The sequence below is a fragment of the Gallus gallus genome, chromosome 4 (genome assembly GCF_016699485.2).
Source record: "Gallus gallus isolate bGalGal1 chromosome 4, bGalGal1.mat.broiler.GRCg7b, whole genome shotgun sequence".
NCBI lineage: Eukaryota > Metazoa > Chordata > Aves > Galliformes > Phasianidae > Gallus > Gallus gallus.
Window position 1 is genome coordinate 89,206,118 of NC_052535.1, and position 16,764 is coordinate 89,222,881.

At 41.8% G+C, this 16,764-nt stretch overlaps 1 protein-coding gene across 17 annotated transcripts in view; it reads right to left on the reverse strand.

Annotated features, from left to right (window-relative positions):
• ALMS1 (ALMS1, centrosome and basal body associated protein) overlaps window positions 1-16,764 on the reverse strand; it is a 52,148-nt gene that overhangs the window by 17,126 nt on the left and 18,258 nt on the right. For 7 of the 17 annotated variants that reach the window (XM_040700102.2, XM_015286052.4, XM_015286053.4 and 4 more), the window contains 6 exons: window positions 15,646-15,805; window positions 12,429-13,973; window positions 11,404-11,534; window positions 4,116-5,850; window positions 2,685-2,795; window positions 1,188-1,358 (listed from right to left, as the gene is read on the reverse strand). In XM_040700102.2, the coding sequence (XP_040556036.1) occupies window positions 1,188-1,358; window positions 2,685-2,795; window positions 4,116-5,850; window positions 11,404-11,534; window positions 12,429-13,973; window positions 15,646-15,805 (3,853 nt within the window). Of the gene's footprint in view, window positions 1-1,187; window positions 1,359-2,684; window positions 2,796-4,059; window positions 5,851-11,403; window positions 11,535-12,428; window positions 13,974-15,645; window positions 15,806-16,764 lie in introns of those variants that run through there. The other 10 variants (XM_040700103.2, XM_040700101.2, XM_015286051.4 and 7 more) reach the window with 7 other exon arrangements.

Sequence of the window (16,764 nt, forward strand, 5' to 3'; positions counted from 1 at the left end):
TGAAGATTTTAAAAATGCCAGTTCTCCTTCAGAAAGCCTTCTGAAGCTTCCAGCTGTACTGTTTTAACAAAAGACCATTTCTACTTACAGTGCTTTTATTTACCTGTGTCTTGAGACTATCACTGCTACAAAAAAAAAAAACACCATTAATTTTATATTAACAATTGTGTTCCCCTCTCATTTTTATCCAGGCTGTTCAGACAGACAGTACCCTTTTATTGCTATTTCAACACAGTATTTTCTTTCCTGCTGCAGAATCTCATTTGGAAAGCTCCCTTCTATCCACACAGTCTTCCTCCAGTTCTACCACTATGACCCAAAAGATTCATCTTCTGTTTTTGGGCACCCCAGAAATACTGTTTGTGACTTTACCCATAAGGTTAAGAACTATGTCATTCAGAATCCATTATGTCTTTCATACTGTTCTACTCCCATCCATCATTAACAGCCACAATTATACTACCTTCTAGCAATTTGCTCACTGTTTAATTTAGCAAGAACTGCTGTAAGTACTGGACTGTGCACAATAAGCACCTTCCCTTATAACTCACAGCTTTATCTAAGAGAGATGGCAACGAATATGCAATTTTCTTTTTCCTGTTCCTTCTGTCCAGGAAGAAGACACAATTCACAAACTCAACAAAAAAACCCTCATCCCAACTCACACATGGCAAAAAAATCAAAAACCACTGGATGAGACTTAGGACAAAAGGAGTGTCCATCAGGATTAATTTTAGTTACTATCATGAGACACCACAAAAAAAAAATCATCATTTAGCTCAGTGTAATTTCATTTTGTCAGCGTTCCAACAATGCAAGATTGCCTTAAAGTAGTCTGCTAGAATATTAACTGACCTTCATCCCTCGGGAGCACCATCCAACAAGGTTAATGGAGGAAAGGAAGAAAGAGATAGTCAAATCCAATTAAAACTGAGTTAAATACAATTGTTACAGAGATATGCTGCTATCTTGTGATGTCACAAAGTATCTGTGAACAAAACTCCTATCCAATATTCGGATTCACTCCATGAGTTTTTATTCACCAAGGAATTTCTGTTGTTTTCTACATGTGCATCCTTTCCATACTTCGCACTTCACAGAGCACCAGCATAAGACCAAAAATCATAGATCCTAAAATGTAGCTTTTTTTGCTCTTATTTATTTTGCATGTATGTTAGAAAAGCTACCTGGGGCACCTTCCTGTGCTATCATTTGCTCTTCAGCCCAGGCAAGCTTGGGCTTGGCCCTCTCACTGCAGACTCCTTCTTTATGCTTTATAGCTGTAGTGTCTGGAGGCTTATCATCCTGTATGCCAAGCACATTTGCTGGAAGTCCTGGGGGAAGAGCATCATTTGATCCTGCAGAAAAAAAGAGGGCAATAATTACGAGTAAAAAGAGGAAACAGAAAAAATAGAGAGGAAATTTTACAGCAAAGTAGTCTGAAATAAAGCCCGTTACACAAGTATCAGTGCAACACCTTCAGAAATCAGCCATCATGATACCCAGAGAGCAGTTCTAGTGACTAAATAAAGCAGTGAATGCTGCAACATTGTTTTCCATGAATTTTGGTGACAAGGTTCTTCTGTGAGACACAGATAAATTTTACCTATCCTACTAATGGGAAGGAAAGAACATGGGAAACTTAGCGTTAGAGAAGTCGCCAGGAAGCCAGACACAGGACTTGAGACTGCTGCTCAAATTCAGATTCCACACATTTTCGCTGACTGATGTAAATGTGTATTTTCTGAGCTTTGAATAGCAAAGGAGAACAACTACAAGACAAGAGTAGGTCTGCATAACCTCTAAACAAGAATTCAAGACAGCAGAGTTCTCTTAGTACTGCTGTCTCCTAACGTTAGAAACCTAAAATGGCCCCTAACTGATTTATCATTCTTGTCAACACCACCTGGTTACATACAGCAGACTTCACTTAATTTCCTTCAGCTGCTACTCAGAGCTGAGAATCCAAGCTGCAGCAGGGAGCTTAAAAACAACTACGTATTTATTTTAATTCCACTGTACGTTTTCTAGAACCTTGCACCATCTCATACGCATGTTGGATTTTTATAGCTAGCATCTTATGTTCTACAAAACAACAGACTCACATCACGTTTGTTTCTCTCCTTTTAACCGTATTACAACAGCAACACTGCAAAGAGGTAATGAGCAGAGAGCCATAATCACAAACATAATCTGTGGCTACAACAGCTATTTTGTGCACCTACCATCACTGCTGCACCAACCCATTTCCCTGAAGGGCATCCAATAGGAACTGGACAGCTTTGTAATATTAATTTTGGCTACAAATAGCTTTGTATGTCAAAAAGCTCTGCCAGAAAACAATGCAAGTCCTGTAAGGCTTAAGCGACGTGGTCATTGCATATAGAACAGAACTAAGTAACAAGAGGTAAAGCAGAAATTGATTAATCCCAGCTGATTCTTTTTGTCACTAAATGAAAAGTGCTTTTTATTGGGAGATGCGTGGATGGGGGAAAGAGGTGAGTGTGTATTTTAAACCACAGTTACAAATAACATTGTTTATAGAAGCAGTTTCTACAGTAGAATCTCCTAAAGTGGAAGACAGAAATTCAGTGCTGAGAAAGCTGTTACTGGGAATAAACCACAGCCATTGCCTCACATTTAGGAAACCTACAGTAAGTAAGTGCTTGAGTGAGAGCTCTCACCGTTGTTTTCTGATCCAAGTGGAGAAATTTTGGCTCCAGCTTTTAAATAAGGAACGTAATACATCTCAGTACTTCCAGAAGGTTTATATGGCAGCAGTAATGGCTGACCTGCTGGGATGAAAAGCAAAGCAATTAACAGAAGTCAGGATTCAATCCTTTAATGCAACTGATGATAAAAGCAACAAAAAGGAATGGAATCGTTCACAGCAGTAAATCTGGAGAAACAGCATATTCTTCAGGAAAACAAACTGGAATTGATAAAAGACTGACTGCCAATTAAACTGGCAAAGTAGCTTACTTGCAACTCAGATTGCCCACATAGCCTCCACTGACCCATGCTTAATGAAATCATTTTAAATGAATATGGATATCTGTCTCTCAAATCAATAAATATGGTGTGTAATGAGAACATCAGCAAATGTTTGGACCATAATATTAGCTGACTTCTGACAAAGAAAAGGAGTGATGGAATAGCGGACACATTTGTGTATTCTGCTGTAATTAAGTAATTAGGTTTCAACTCATTATTTTAAACACCTTGAGTATAGAGAAAGAAACCCTGGATTACAGAAAAAAAAATCTACATGCATCAGTACTACACAACACCAACATGGAAAGAACACTGGAACATCCATATTCAACTCTTCAAAAGGGTAGACAACAGCAGGACAAGGGGAAATGGTTTTAAACTGAAGGAGGGAAGATTTAGGTTGGATATCGGGGGAAGTTCTTTACAGAGAGAGTGGTGAGGTGCTGGAACAGCTGCCCAGAGAGGCTGTGGATGCCCCATCCGTCCCTAGAGGTGTTCAAGGCCAGGTTGGATGGAGCCCCAGACAGCCTGATCTGGTATTAAATGTGGAGGTTGGTGGCCATGCATGTGGCAGGGCGGGTTGGAGCTTCATGATCCTTGAGGTCCCTTCCAACCCAAGCCATTCTATGATTCTACAATTCATATTCCTCCAGCAACACTTTAAAATCCCTGCACATTCTCTTTTGTTCTATGCATTTTATTCTAAAATAGCGATGCTCGCCCTCTTCTGTTTGCTTTCACACTACTTTGATTAGAGAGTACATCAGTAATCAGACACATCCCTTGGTAAGCTGTAAGCACTGAACCAAATCAGTCACCTAAAACCGTAAAACCATACAACTTTCCTGAACCATGCCCATCTCCAACAGATTCATTTCCAGGTGAAGCTTAACTAAACCACAACCGAATAGATACAGCTCCCTACAAACAAGAATGCAAACTTCAAGGCTTTGTTTCATATGAACTTCAAATATCAGTATTAAAATTATCTCAAGAATGTGACTTCCACAAAAAGTTTGGGTTTTTTTTTTGGTTGTATGGTTCGTTTTTAGTAACCATCAATACCTCACAGTTGAACAGGTGGAAGACAACACAGGAATACAAGACACTGATTCGCTCACCACCCTGCCTTGGGAAAGAGGAAGTCCTGTTAAGAGATGAAGTTGTATTCTGGGGAAATTCTTTTGCTTTCTGGGTTGAAGACTGATGGGCAGAACTTTCAATGTCTTGTGAATTAACATAGATCTCTGCTGAAAAGGTTGTTTTTCCAGGGCTTTCTGTTGTTATCTGAGTGGTAGCATCAGAAGTGCTTTTCCTGCTTTTTGCAGGATCTGTGCAGCTGCAGATATTCTTCAGACTACAACCACCTGAACTCATAGCCTGCAGTTTCTCACTGCCATGCAAAAGCAGCTCTTGCCCTGCTGTGCTTGGAACAGAGGAAAACACCGAGCAGGGGTCTGATGAAGGCACTGGGAAAGATGAGCATCTCTGATCTTCTGGAATAAGGTCAGCAGTGGGTAATTTAGGATCAGCTTGTAATAAGGTTTCTGGAGTTTTTAAAGGCACTGGTTGAGAATTAACTTCAAGTTTATCCTCCAATCTCATCTCATTTTCAGTATTCAAGTCCCTGTGCAGCTCTGAGTTATTACATTTTGGGGAAAGAGTTATATGGACGCAAGACAGTACTTTCTTAATTGGTGATGAAGGAGACATAGTGGGTAAAATCTCATCTGAATGCTGATGTGCATCAATTTGCTCTCCAGAAACTTCTTTCTGAATGAAAGGCACTGCATCAGAAGGACATTTCTCTTCTTCCAGCAGCTTACCATGGTCCTTTGGCAAATCAGTCTGTATAGCTGGATCAGAACCTTCTAAGCTCTCACACAACTGGATGTGGCTGGTAGGGCTGCTTTTCTCCTGCTGATAAGAGCTTATAGAATGGGATTCATGAAGCCCCTTCATACCTTGACTGAATCTTCTATCGCAGTCAAGCCCCAGGAGTCTGGCACTATGCCTGTCCAATTCAGTCACATCTTGAGATGGAGTGTCAAGATTTTTTGCACTAGGGGTCTGTCTCTCATCAGCACAGACAGTTACAGGCTCCCGATCTGACAAACAGTCTGTTTCTTGATAAGCTCCAGCTCTGTTACCATCAGCAGAGACATCATGAAACCTGTCTTTGTCAGCAGTAAATGCAATTTCATTAGACTGTGAGCCAGCAGGAGCCGAACCTGAAAGAGGACAGGTCTCAGATCTCTCCCAGTGCTGTTTGCCATGGCTCTGTTCCTCAGTAGTAACTGAATCCATCTCCAAAGGCATTATCTCATCAAGATCATCTCCACTAAAAAAGCCATCGAGTACCACGGAAGTCAACGGTGATTGAAAACGCCTTCGGGATGAAAAGGTGATAGATGTAATTTGCTTAGACATCTCTTCAGAGCACTTTGGAAAAGACAGCTTCTTCTGTGCTGGTGAAGGGACTTTTGCTGTTTGTGCATCAGAAGCAGCCGCAAAGCTCATCACACGTGTGTCCTGCTGCTTCTCCAATGGCAGATGAAGGCCAACACAGCCAGAACGGCTACTTGCAATGGCCTGATGTTGGCTGCAGGTAGGAGGTTCTGCAGTACTTAAGGATTTAAGCTGGGTATTCTTCAGTAGACAACAATCTGAAAGTTCAGCTCTATACAATGGCACAACGTGTTGCAAGCTTGGCTCTAAAAGCTCCTTAGTCCTGAAGGCTTGTGTTTGGCTGTCAGAATGAAATCTCTTGTCACTTGAAGCTTTGGAATGCTCTTCATCTGCTTCTTGATTACAGCTATACACAGAAGCAGCTAACGAACTGTAACTCCGTGTACCCTGAAAAACACAGAAGATCTCAGATAGGTTACATGGACAACTTTCTATTCTCACCAAAGTCAGAATCTCAGAATCCAAAGGAAGAATAATATCAGTAATCAAAAGCCTGTACTACAACTGAGTACACACTTTCTCTTGAATTTATGATGCTTACAAATATCTACAGCCTAATTAGCGTAATTGAGGCAGAACCTTTTCATTTTGCAACTTACAAAGCTGAGTTATAGATGTCACTTCTGTTGTTTACTGTGTCAGAATGCTCTGCCTTCCTATAGGCCTGCTTCATACATAGCTGAACTCTTAGCATAAGCCCAGTTCATAAAGCACTAGGAATAATGACTGCCTTATGAATGCATATTTGTTCACTACATTCAAATGGATTTAGAGACACACACACACATTTCAGTGTTCATCTTCTTAATTAAAATAATGTATCAATTAGCTACACGTTCACAGAAACATTTAGGTTAGAAGAGACTGGAAGTCTCCAGTCCAATCTCCTGCTCAAAATAAGACCACCTTCTGCACTGGATCAGTATGCTGAGCAATTTATCTTTCAAATTTCATGGAGCCCCAAGGAGAGAGGTTTTACACACAGCTTTACCTGCAGTCTTTACATTCCTGATGGAAGGCAACCCCTCATAGCTCCATGGAAAAATCTACGTAATGCAGAAACCCACGTACTTGCTTCCAGTCACAAGCAGTCAAACTTTAACCAAACACATGATGCTCAATGCTGGCAACCTCTAAGAAATCAGTTTGCAGATACATGCTAACAAACTCAGGTTTGGAGTAGAGCCCAACTCCATGCAATCAAAGCACTGTGCTGTGACATTTTAAGGTGACAGGAATAGTCCTGGATGTGACATTTTGCTGTGCCCTATCACAATACAAAACAGTACTTTATGTAAAGGTTTTCTTTCGAATTGTTCAACTCTAGCATTCATGAACTGGAACTGAAGTGAAAGGAATTCTGTTACACATGAACAAGAGAGAAAAAAAAAAGGTGCTATTTAGAAAGCATGAGAATATTTAATTAGAAAAGTTTTAATTCTCTGTAATTGCTATTTCTCTTTTCCTGTAAAATAAGCATGCCAATTTCCCTTTAAGACAAGAACGGCAATAAATCTTTTTATTTTTACCATCACCACTCACTGCTGACAATTAAAATATGACTTAAAACAATCAGACTCTTCATTTGCCCTTCAAGGCAATTGATGACTTGTAAAACCTCTCCCAGTCTCAGGTGCACATCGTTCTCATACTCCCATCAGAACAGACACATTTGCCACAAATATATACTACCTGCTCATAGTCACTCAAGAAGCTGAAGCTAATAATTTACTTTTGTTCTAACTTCTTCCCTTGTTTTCTTGCCCAATTTCACTAATCGTTTGCAGCACAATCTCAAGTCCTCATTACTTCATATTCTCCTCTACCTCAAAGCTCATTGCCACCAACAGAACAGCCCCAACATCATCAACAATTTATTGCAGCAAGTAAACCAAACTGAAGGAACATAGGCTAAAGCTTCACAGCAGAATCAGATAAAGAACATAAGCAAAAAACATACCCTACTTTTGGTGTACTTCTCACATGGTATTGCCTCTCAGCTACCTGTTAGTGAGGCAGACAGTTGTGTTGTGTTACTGGCACTGCAGCTAATGGGAGAATTCCCAGGGTGTGCTTCTCGGTTACAGCCTCTGCTCTCAAAGGAACCTGTGCTGCTTTCTGGCACCTCCAAATGAAATCTGATTTCTCTACTTCTTCTTCTTACATCTTCTTCAGATAAAGCATTAAATATACCAAACAGAGAGAGAAGGTATGTGGGGCTCAGCAGGTGGCTGTAGGCACTTGAGAAACAACACAGAAACGTGTCTAAGTACATCGATGAAGTCTGAACATTGTTTCAACGCTCATTACAAAGAGTGGTTACTAACAAAGAACTTTCATCATCTGCAGAGACCAGTAAGATGGACAAACAGAACACGACCCACTCTCTGTGGTTGGTTCACATCTCCCATTGCCTGACTTCCTGCACCTTCTCCCCATGGATCAAACAGGAGGTAAGGATGAGACAAGACAGAAGCAGATCCAAAATGCTGGAAAAAGCTGAAGTTCACTTTCACAGTTAATAAATTACTGTCAGCAGTGATCAAAAACCCTAACAGACTTTGTCCTGAAGCAAACTAAGGCAACTACTCACCTGACTTGCTATCTCTGCGCAGCTACAGGGAGGGCATGCTCAATGAGGGGCAGCAACAAGACAACACAAATACCCATTTTTGGAAGCAGCTGTAGCAGTTAAATGGTCCCTCTGGAACTGCAAGTTGAAATCCCCCTCACCTAAAGACATCTGACCTAAACCACATAACCTGAAAGAAATCTGACAGCCTATAGTTGGAGGAGAATTTCTAAGTGCGGACACCATTTTATTAACTTATCGTTATCTGCACTTCCTTAATTTTACTGTCATTCAAAATTATAGGATTTTCACTGAGGTGCAGCCAGCCAATCTGAGATAAGTGCACTGCCAATGAGATGGTCCAGATGAGTTTATTTTAATTAAATATATATATATGCTTTTTCCCCTATTGATTGGAACAACTGCTGAAACTGCAAAGTAGATTTCATTAATGAATTGCAACACAGGTCACAGAATCATAGAATGGCCTGGGTTGAAAAGGACCACAATGATCACCTGCTTTCAACCCCCAGCTATGTGCAGGGTCACCAACCAGCAGACCAGGCTGCCCAGAGCCACATCCAGCCTGGCCTTGAATGCCTCCAGGGATGGGGCATCCACTATTCTTCCACGGGCATCCATTATTCTTCCAGAGCAGTACTTTTCTGTGGCCTTACTTATACTAAGGAAGTATGTTAGCTTATTTGAGCCCCTGTACTTCTTGTAGCTGACAGTGAGTAACCATAGAAGCATGCAAGGACAAAGAGCATGTCTGTGTCAGGGCAGGAGTGCTCCCTGGACAATCTCTCCCCTAAACCATGTGCCAGTTCCACTGCCTGAACGCAGCAACTCCTACTACCAAAAGCAACAGAAGTTGTGATAAACTCATCTTCCCAAGCCTTTCACATGTTTTATTGTGCTCCTTATGTGTCATCTTTCCAAAAAAGATTTGTTTGGCATATGATCCACAAGAGAACACGGTGCAAATTTAGAGCTACAACTCAGTGAACTTCCTGAAAAAAAAAGTAAGAGCAAGGAGTGGAAAAATACAGTATATAGTGGAAGAATACAGTATCCAAAGGGAGAACACTTAGGTAAATCAAGGGGTAGCCACTTGACATCCATATCAATACAGGTGGAGTTAAAAGATCCTTAATTTAGAGGCTCAAAAATAACAATGTTAGTGTGTTGAAGGTTCACTCATCCAGTAGCATCTCCAAAACCCTCAGTCCAAACTGAGGGTCCCAAACATACACAAAAGGCACAGGAAGAAGGTTACACCGGAAGGCCAATTCTCCTTGAACAGAATGCTGCCTACGAGTCTTTGGGCTTTTCCATCTGGCTACAGAAATAGAAATTATTCATCCAACAATAATCTCTCCATAGGTAGCTCTCTACCTCCCTTCATCACAGTACTGTAAAGGTAAGCTTATAGAAAGTGCCATCAGAATATCCTATGTGTCACACGAGCCATCTCCAGACAGTCCAAACTGCAACACTTCTTAGGCCCCTTCACATAACGTTTGCAGTGAATGCATCCTCATGCTTTAGCTCCTGTGACACTCTCCCAAAGATGCCCAATGCACTGCACTTTCCCTTTCCTTGAGCAGCCAATTACAAATCATCAACACAAAATGGAGTCAGTACAAAACTTAGGAAAAAGGCCACATGTCACAAGTTCCAGGCTTGCCATCCAACCCTCATCATCCCTGCCAAGTTTTAGTGGTCAATATAAAGGCATAACAGCACGAGTATTTCTCACCTAGTGTATAACAGGCAAGCTATAAAAATCAATAGGACTCCTCCACAACACAGAGTTTGTCAGTTTTACAGAACAGAAAGCAGAGCAAACAATTGAGATTTTGAGTTACAGCCGTGAGCATTGCTTGCTATCCGAAATGCATCTTCAAAAGCAAATGTTGTTTTTGTGCTCCTGTTCGGGGGCAGTATTCAGTGCATGTTTGGAGCCTGCCTATATGCATATGTCCCAATCACCTCTCTGAAACACTCAGCTCAACCAGAACTTGAGAAATCACAGCACTTTCTTTTTAGAGCATCTGTTATTTAACACATCAGAAGTGACAAACAGCTATCGAGCAGGCACTCAACTACCCCAAAAGTACGATGGAACAGTGTTTGAAGAACTCTCCCAAGCTGTCCTGCTCTTTCCTCACTCTTTATTTTTATAGGCAAGCTTCACAAGTTTCCTGCTAGAAACAATAAACCATCATGGTGGTATATTACGTGAATTGTTGCCTGTAAAAATGAGAAGCAGAGCCTAAACTTCCTGAAAGGAACACTCACTGTAAGCCTGTATCAGAAGCACTAAATAAAGATGATGATCTGACAAAGGAATTGTTCACATGAATGCTAGGAACAGTTTGCCTTTCAGAGTCTTCAAAGTTTAGGAGAAGGAAAAGTATCCTTTTATATTCCTTGTTTTGTTCGAGTCAACGCATTGTCAGCTTCACTCTAAATTCAGCAGGTGTTCTGCAGAACAGCTTCCACTGAATTTATAGTAGATTATTTGGTCAGCAATCAAACTGGCTGTGTTTTTTCCAGCTAAATAGTTTTCTTTTCAACAATCTATTTTTTCAGTGACACTGTTTTGCTCAGGGGAAAAAATACACTCATATCTAATCTAGCATAACAAAAAAAGAGCTACCTTCATTCTGCAAATTCAAAACTACTTTGGATTTCAAATTAAAGCTATTGTAAAAACACTTCCAAGATCAAAGCAGAAAGCTTTGTAGTCAGCCTAAAGTAATTTCCCGGAGGCTTGATTTGCAAAAAACAAGATTGATTTTGTCTTACTCTGAATTTGGATGAAATAATGCACAGCCAACATGGAGTCAGGTAGTTAGAACTGCCCCAACCTTCTTTTTAATTATCCAGTCTCTCTTCCACTAACTCAGGGTTCTCTATCCTGCATAACATGAATAGATCATCCACCCCCTACTCATTTTATACAAAGTGTTTTACTGTCAGGGTAGCAAAGCACTGGAACAGATTGCTCAGAGAGGTGGTGGGTGCCCCATCCCTGGATCCATTCAAGGTCAGGCTGGATGGAGCTCTGAGCACCTGATGGAGCTGCAGACATCCCTGTTCCCTGCAGGGGAGGTGGACTAGATGGCTTTTAAAAGGTCCCATTCAATTCAAACCATTCTATGATTCTACTTCATAAAAGATCCTAAAACACAGACAGGAACTCACTGATCCAGGCCCAAAGAAGAAACAAGTTCACCCACTGAATGGTGCTCTCAATAGTTTGTATCTCTCATTGCAAGAATATAATGCATCACCATAAGCAGAAAGACTTCACCACTTAAACATTTTTCTCCAGAGCAGCTGGTTTGTCTCCCTTCTACCTTGGCTTGTCCAGATTTCTTGGCACTCAGAAGCAGTTCTGCCTTTATTTCCTCTATCCTTTGTCGGTCCTCTTCACTTAAGTCCAACACAGCTTCCTGAGATTGGTTGGCCAGCTTTAGTTTCACCCATGCTGCACACAAAAACATCAAAACAGAAAGCAGATTGCTTTTCATTTTATAATTTAAAATCAAAAGCACACTGTGCGTTTCTAACAGACACGACAAAGGATACAAAGACCAGTATCAAACAGCAGTTTGAATATACAGAATACAGACTAACCAAGAATATGATTTGACAATGGCACTTTTGAGCATTTATTTGTAAAGAGGGGTCAAGGAACTACTGCCTGGCTCTGACATCTTCACAGTCCTTGGCTCAAATCAACACTTTCTTACACAATCTCTTCCCAGTCACTTAACCTAGAAGATTTCTAATAACTATGTGGACAAAACCACAGTATCAACATTGACAAGAGAAGGTATTCAACCTGGTAAAGTAAAATGCTATCCCATTCTATTATCATAGAATGGGGTGGGTTGAAAAGGACCACAATGGTCATCCAGTTTCAACCCCCCTCCTATGGGCAGGGTCGCCAACCACCAGACCAGGCTGCCCAGAGCCACATCCAGCCTGGTCCTGAATGCCTCCAGGCATGGGGCATCCACAACCTCCTTAGGCAACCTGTTCCAGTGCATCACCACCCTCTGAGTGAAAAACTTCCTCCTAATATCTAACCTAAACTGAGACAGGGGAGGTTTAAAACCATTCTCCCTTATCCCCCATAGGAAAACTAAAAGACATTTATCATTAAGCCTTGTCCCATTAAAGCTTCTCATCGACAACATAATGCAATATAAAGACCTTTCACATCAGTGGAACAGTCTCAGATGACCTCAGAGGTTCTACTATGACCATATTCCTTCATTCCAAAAGCATTTCAAAGCAATCTCTTAAACATACACCTAAATTGAAGGGTTGCCATTCTGATATAAAGTTCACTAAAACACAACTGAGCTGTTATTACCTCGTGCTTTCCTCTCCTCTTCATCAGAACTCCTCAGAATTGGCGTTGCAGGCATTAGAGGTGATCCATTTCTCAGAAGGCTTTTGACACGGGCAGCTAGAGAGTCTGCACTGCTACTGCCATCGCTCTCTTGCACGCCTCCTGCCTTGCTCCCAGCTGCACTTGGTTTTGACAACACGCTCTGGAAGCCTCCTGGGACATCAGTGGTGCTGCCTAAAGACTCTGAAGGATCCCCCAGAAGGTTTTTGACACGGGCAGCTAGTGAATCCCCACTGCTACTGCCATGACTCTCTTGCACACCTTCTGCTTTGCTTCCAGCTGCACTTGTTTTTGACATCATGCTCTGGAAGCCTCCTGAGATATCAGCAGTTCTGCCGAGAAGCATCAAAGGATTCCCCAGAAGGTTTTTGACATGGGCAGCTAACGAATCTCCACTGCTACTGCCACTGCTTTCTCGTATGCCTCCTGCTTTGCTTACAGCAACATTAGCTTTAGATAACTTGCTCTGGAAGCTTGCTGGGACATTGATGACACTTCCTTGAGGCTCTGATGGAGAAGGACTCCCCAGCTCTGAAGGTCTTTCAGTGCTGAATTCACTATTTGCACTGCTTTGAGCAACAGCCACAACAGCAGGTAGGTTTCTGTCTGTAGTTACACTGCTACAGCCTTCTGGCTCAGACCTTCCTACAGATTTTCCTGTCCTAAACTCTCTGGTCATCTCCACCACATCTTCACGACTGCACAAGCCGCCATCAAAAGAACGTTCCCATTTTAAATCATCTTTGCAAGAATCCTGAGGCTTTGTTATTGATCCCTCATGGATACTTCTTTGGTTCATGCTCTCAGCCCATGACATGACCTTCTGCAATGGAGCGATGCTGTCTTTCACTAACTCGGAATCCTTGGTGCCATCCTCCTTTTCTATCTGCACTGGGGAAGATTCAGTTTCACTAGATGATGCATTGGAAAAGACAGGGTCATGCCAGCTACCAGCTATGTTCTCTGCCTCTGCCAGAAGTTTACGTATTTCTTGCAATGCACCAGATCCAATCAGATAATCACTTTCTTGACCCTTATTTTTCTCGCTCCCTTCACTTGAAGTCTGTGATCCTCTCCCCTGTTCATCTTTAACCCCAGCCGAAGAACTGGCAGTCCATCTCTGTGAGCTGCCACTCATATCTTTCAATTCCTTTTTAGCTAGCAGATCCTGAACACCTTTTGCAACAAGCATGGGACTCTCCCTGTTAGAATGGCAATCAGGTGAAACAGTCTGCAGGTGCTGGCTTGGCTCAGCTAGTTTGGAGACCACTGAACATTCTGTCTCCCATTGTGTGGAAAGAGGAGTAGTTGCCTCTACTTTGTGGCATGACATAGTACACTGACTCTTGGGTTTTTCTCCAAAGGGTATTGAGAAGCGGGGAGAGAGTTCTCTGGGTGAAAAAGTATCAGAATCAGTTTCCGAATTCATTGGAATAGAAATACTGACAGTGGAAGTGCCAGAGTTGAAACTCGTTTGTATAACATCAACTGCTGTCAGCAAGTCACCTACAAAGAAACAGAAGATTCTTTTAAAGTTGGAAGCTCTGGGATATAGTCACATCAGTAAAGACTCCTTTTTCTTGTACTTAAGGACTTGTAGAGGAAAGGATGAGTTACAAATATTGGAACAACACTTGCATGAGAACAGTCTACTGAAAGAAAGTCATTCGACCACAATAGATATCAAAGAGACTACAGACCTGGACTTTAATAACTTGCTTTTAAATAAATGGTGACCGTATATTTTAAATGTTCTTAGCTAAGTGACATAATGATGCCTTTACGTCTAAATGAACACTTGGATTATAAAAGCACCCCTGCAAGATACAAGAGCAATGTGTGACAGCGTTACCAAAATACCACACAGTACAGATAAGTTTGTTTATTACAGCTGGTTAAAAAGGTCCAAAAGCAGACAGGATGAACGTTTAACATTTGGATATGTAATACCCAATTGCTCCATAAAAATGAAACTTAAGTGTTCTTAAATCCGTGCAGGCATGCTCACAACAGAGAACAGTCAGCTCCCAAAGGCTGTCTGCTATTTTGCTTGTTTTAAACACTACTTTGTTTCATGTCCCAGTCACTGATGTTTTCAAATACACTAGGTAGCCCAGACAACTCTGTCCCTGAACCTATTGTCAGGTTGTTTCAGTTGCCAAGCCTCTGCTTGAAGAAGGAAAAAATAATAATAGAAAATAAGCAAGCCCGATAGGCTTAAGAAAGATGAATTTAATCACTTCTGATCAGAAAGATGGGTCAATACAGGGTATTTGAAAAGTCACTGCTGTTTAAAGGGCTAGGCAGGCATTTGTTGGAAAGAGGCTGCAGATCTTTCATTCCCCACTGAATACAAGGTGCAAATGCCAAACAATATGCCAAGGAATACATATATTTTAAGTACTTGCAATACACATTTTAATGACATACTACATGGGCATGCTACAGAACATCTTAACCTTAACTCTTCTGCACAGAGAAACAAGTCAACACTTAAGGTTGTATCAACATACTTTTTTTTTTTTTTTTTATGTTGAGATGGACTAATCAGTTTTAGTGCTTATAACTTTTTGTCACACTGAACAAGCCCAGGAAGTCTCAAGAACAAAGAGAAATCCAGACTCATTGCTCTCACAGGAAGAAAAGATCTGGTAACACTTAATCTTTACTAAGCATTTGCTTTATAAGAATTCTTGAGAAAAGAAAAAACTGCCACTGCTCTGGCTAGAAGATGCCACAGAGACAGAATTTCTTAGTGAAAAAAGCATGTTTCCAAAGGTTTTAATGCTTATTTTTCCAATGCCAAACATCTCACATCCGGGCTGGTTGAAGATCAAATAATGCAAATGAAACTAGAGCATCATAAAATGGCCTGGGTTTAAAAGGACCACAATGATCATTTGGTTTCAACACCCCCTGCTATGTGCAGGGTCGCCAACCACCACATCAGGCTGCCCAGAGCCACATCCAGCCTGGCCTTGAATGCCTCCAGGGATGGGGCATCCACAACCTCCTTGGGCAACCTGTTCCAGTGCGTCACCACCCTCTGAGTGAAAGGAAAAAGAATGCATATCAAATCATAGGAGAAGAAACAGACTTGACACTGCCAGGCCAAGAACAATCTCAAAGTTATGTGCTCACTAAGATTTGCTTATCACAAGGCCTCCCTTCCCCATACCTTGTGGCTGCTGAATGGTCCTTGTCAGTGTGTCAGTGGAGTCCTTCAGTGTTCTGAGGTCTGAAGGGGAAAATTCAACTTCCCTGATTGGTCCTCGAGGCACAAAAGGAGTCAGTATAGTTCCAGGTGACTGGTCTATGCCAAGGTTGCGAAGGTAGATCTGGCAAAAGGAAACACATTGTATTCTTAGAGAACATCAATCAATTCTGAAGTTGTTGATGGGAAAAGCATGTACAGAATAGTTTGGTTGGAAGGGATCTTCGAAGATTGAGTCCAACTGCCTAACCACTTCCAGAACAACCAAAATTTAGGGCATATCACTGAGGCCATTATCCAAATGCCTTTCAAGCACTGACAGAAATCAGGCACCACTCACCTTTCTAGGAAGCTTGTTCCAGTGTTTGACCACCCTCACCTTAAGAAATGTTTCTTAATATCAAGTATGGACCTCCTTAATCTTAGTGTTGCTTTGTGCTATTCCCACATGCCCTGTCATTGATACCCAGAGAGACTGGCACCTTCCTTCACTTCCCTCCCCAGGTCCCTCTGTGCAGCACTGCAGCCACTCATTTCCCAGGCTGTGCCTGTAGCCAGCACTGCTCCTTCCCACATGCAGCACACAGCATTTGCCCTCACTGAATTTCATGTTAGAGCATGGGACAACCATCAACAGTCCAGATCCCTCTGCAGTGCCTCTCCCCCCCCCCAGGGAGTCAACAGTACCTCTCAGTTTAGTATTGGCAGCCACTTTGCTGAGGATGCACTTCACTCCAGCATCCAGGATAACTGATAAAAGCATCAAAAAGGACAAGCCCTATACCTGAGCCCTTGGGAACACCACTAGACAGATGTAGACTCATTCCCTGTAACACTTTGATTGCATAGAATTATAGAATCATAGAATCGCTAAGGTTGGAAAAGACCCACAGGATCATCCAGTCCAACCATTCGCCCTTCACCAATGGTTCCCACTAAACCATGTCCCTCAACACAACATCCAAACACTCTTTGAACACCACCAGTCTCGGTGACTCCACCACCTCTCTGGGCAGCCCATTCCAGTGCCTGACCACCCTTTCAGAGAAGTAGTATTTCCTAGACCATTCCCCCCTTGTCCTA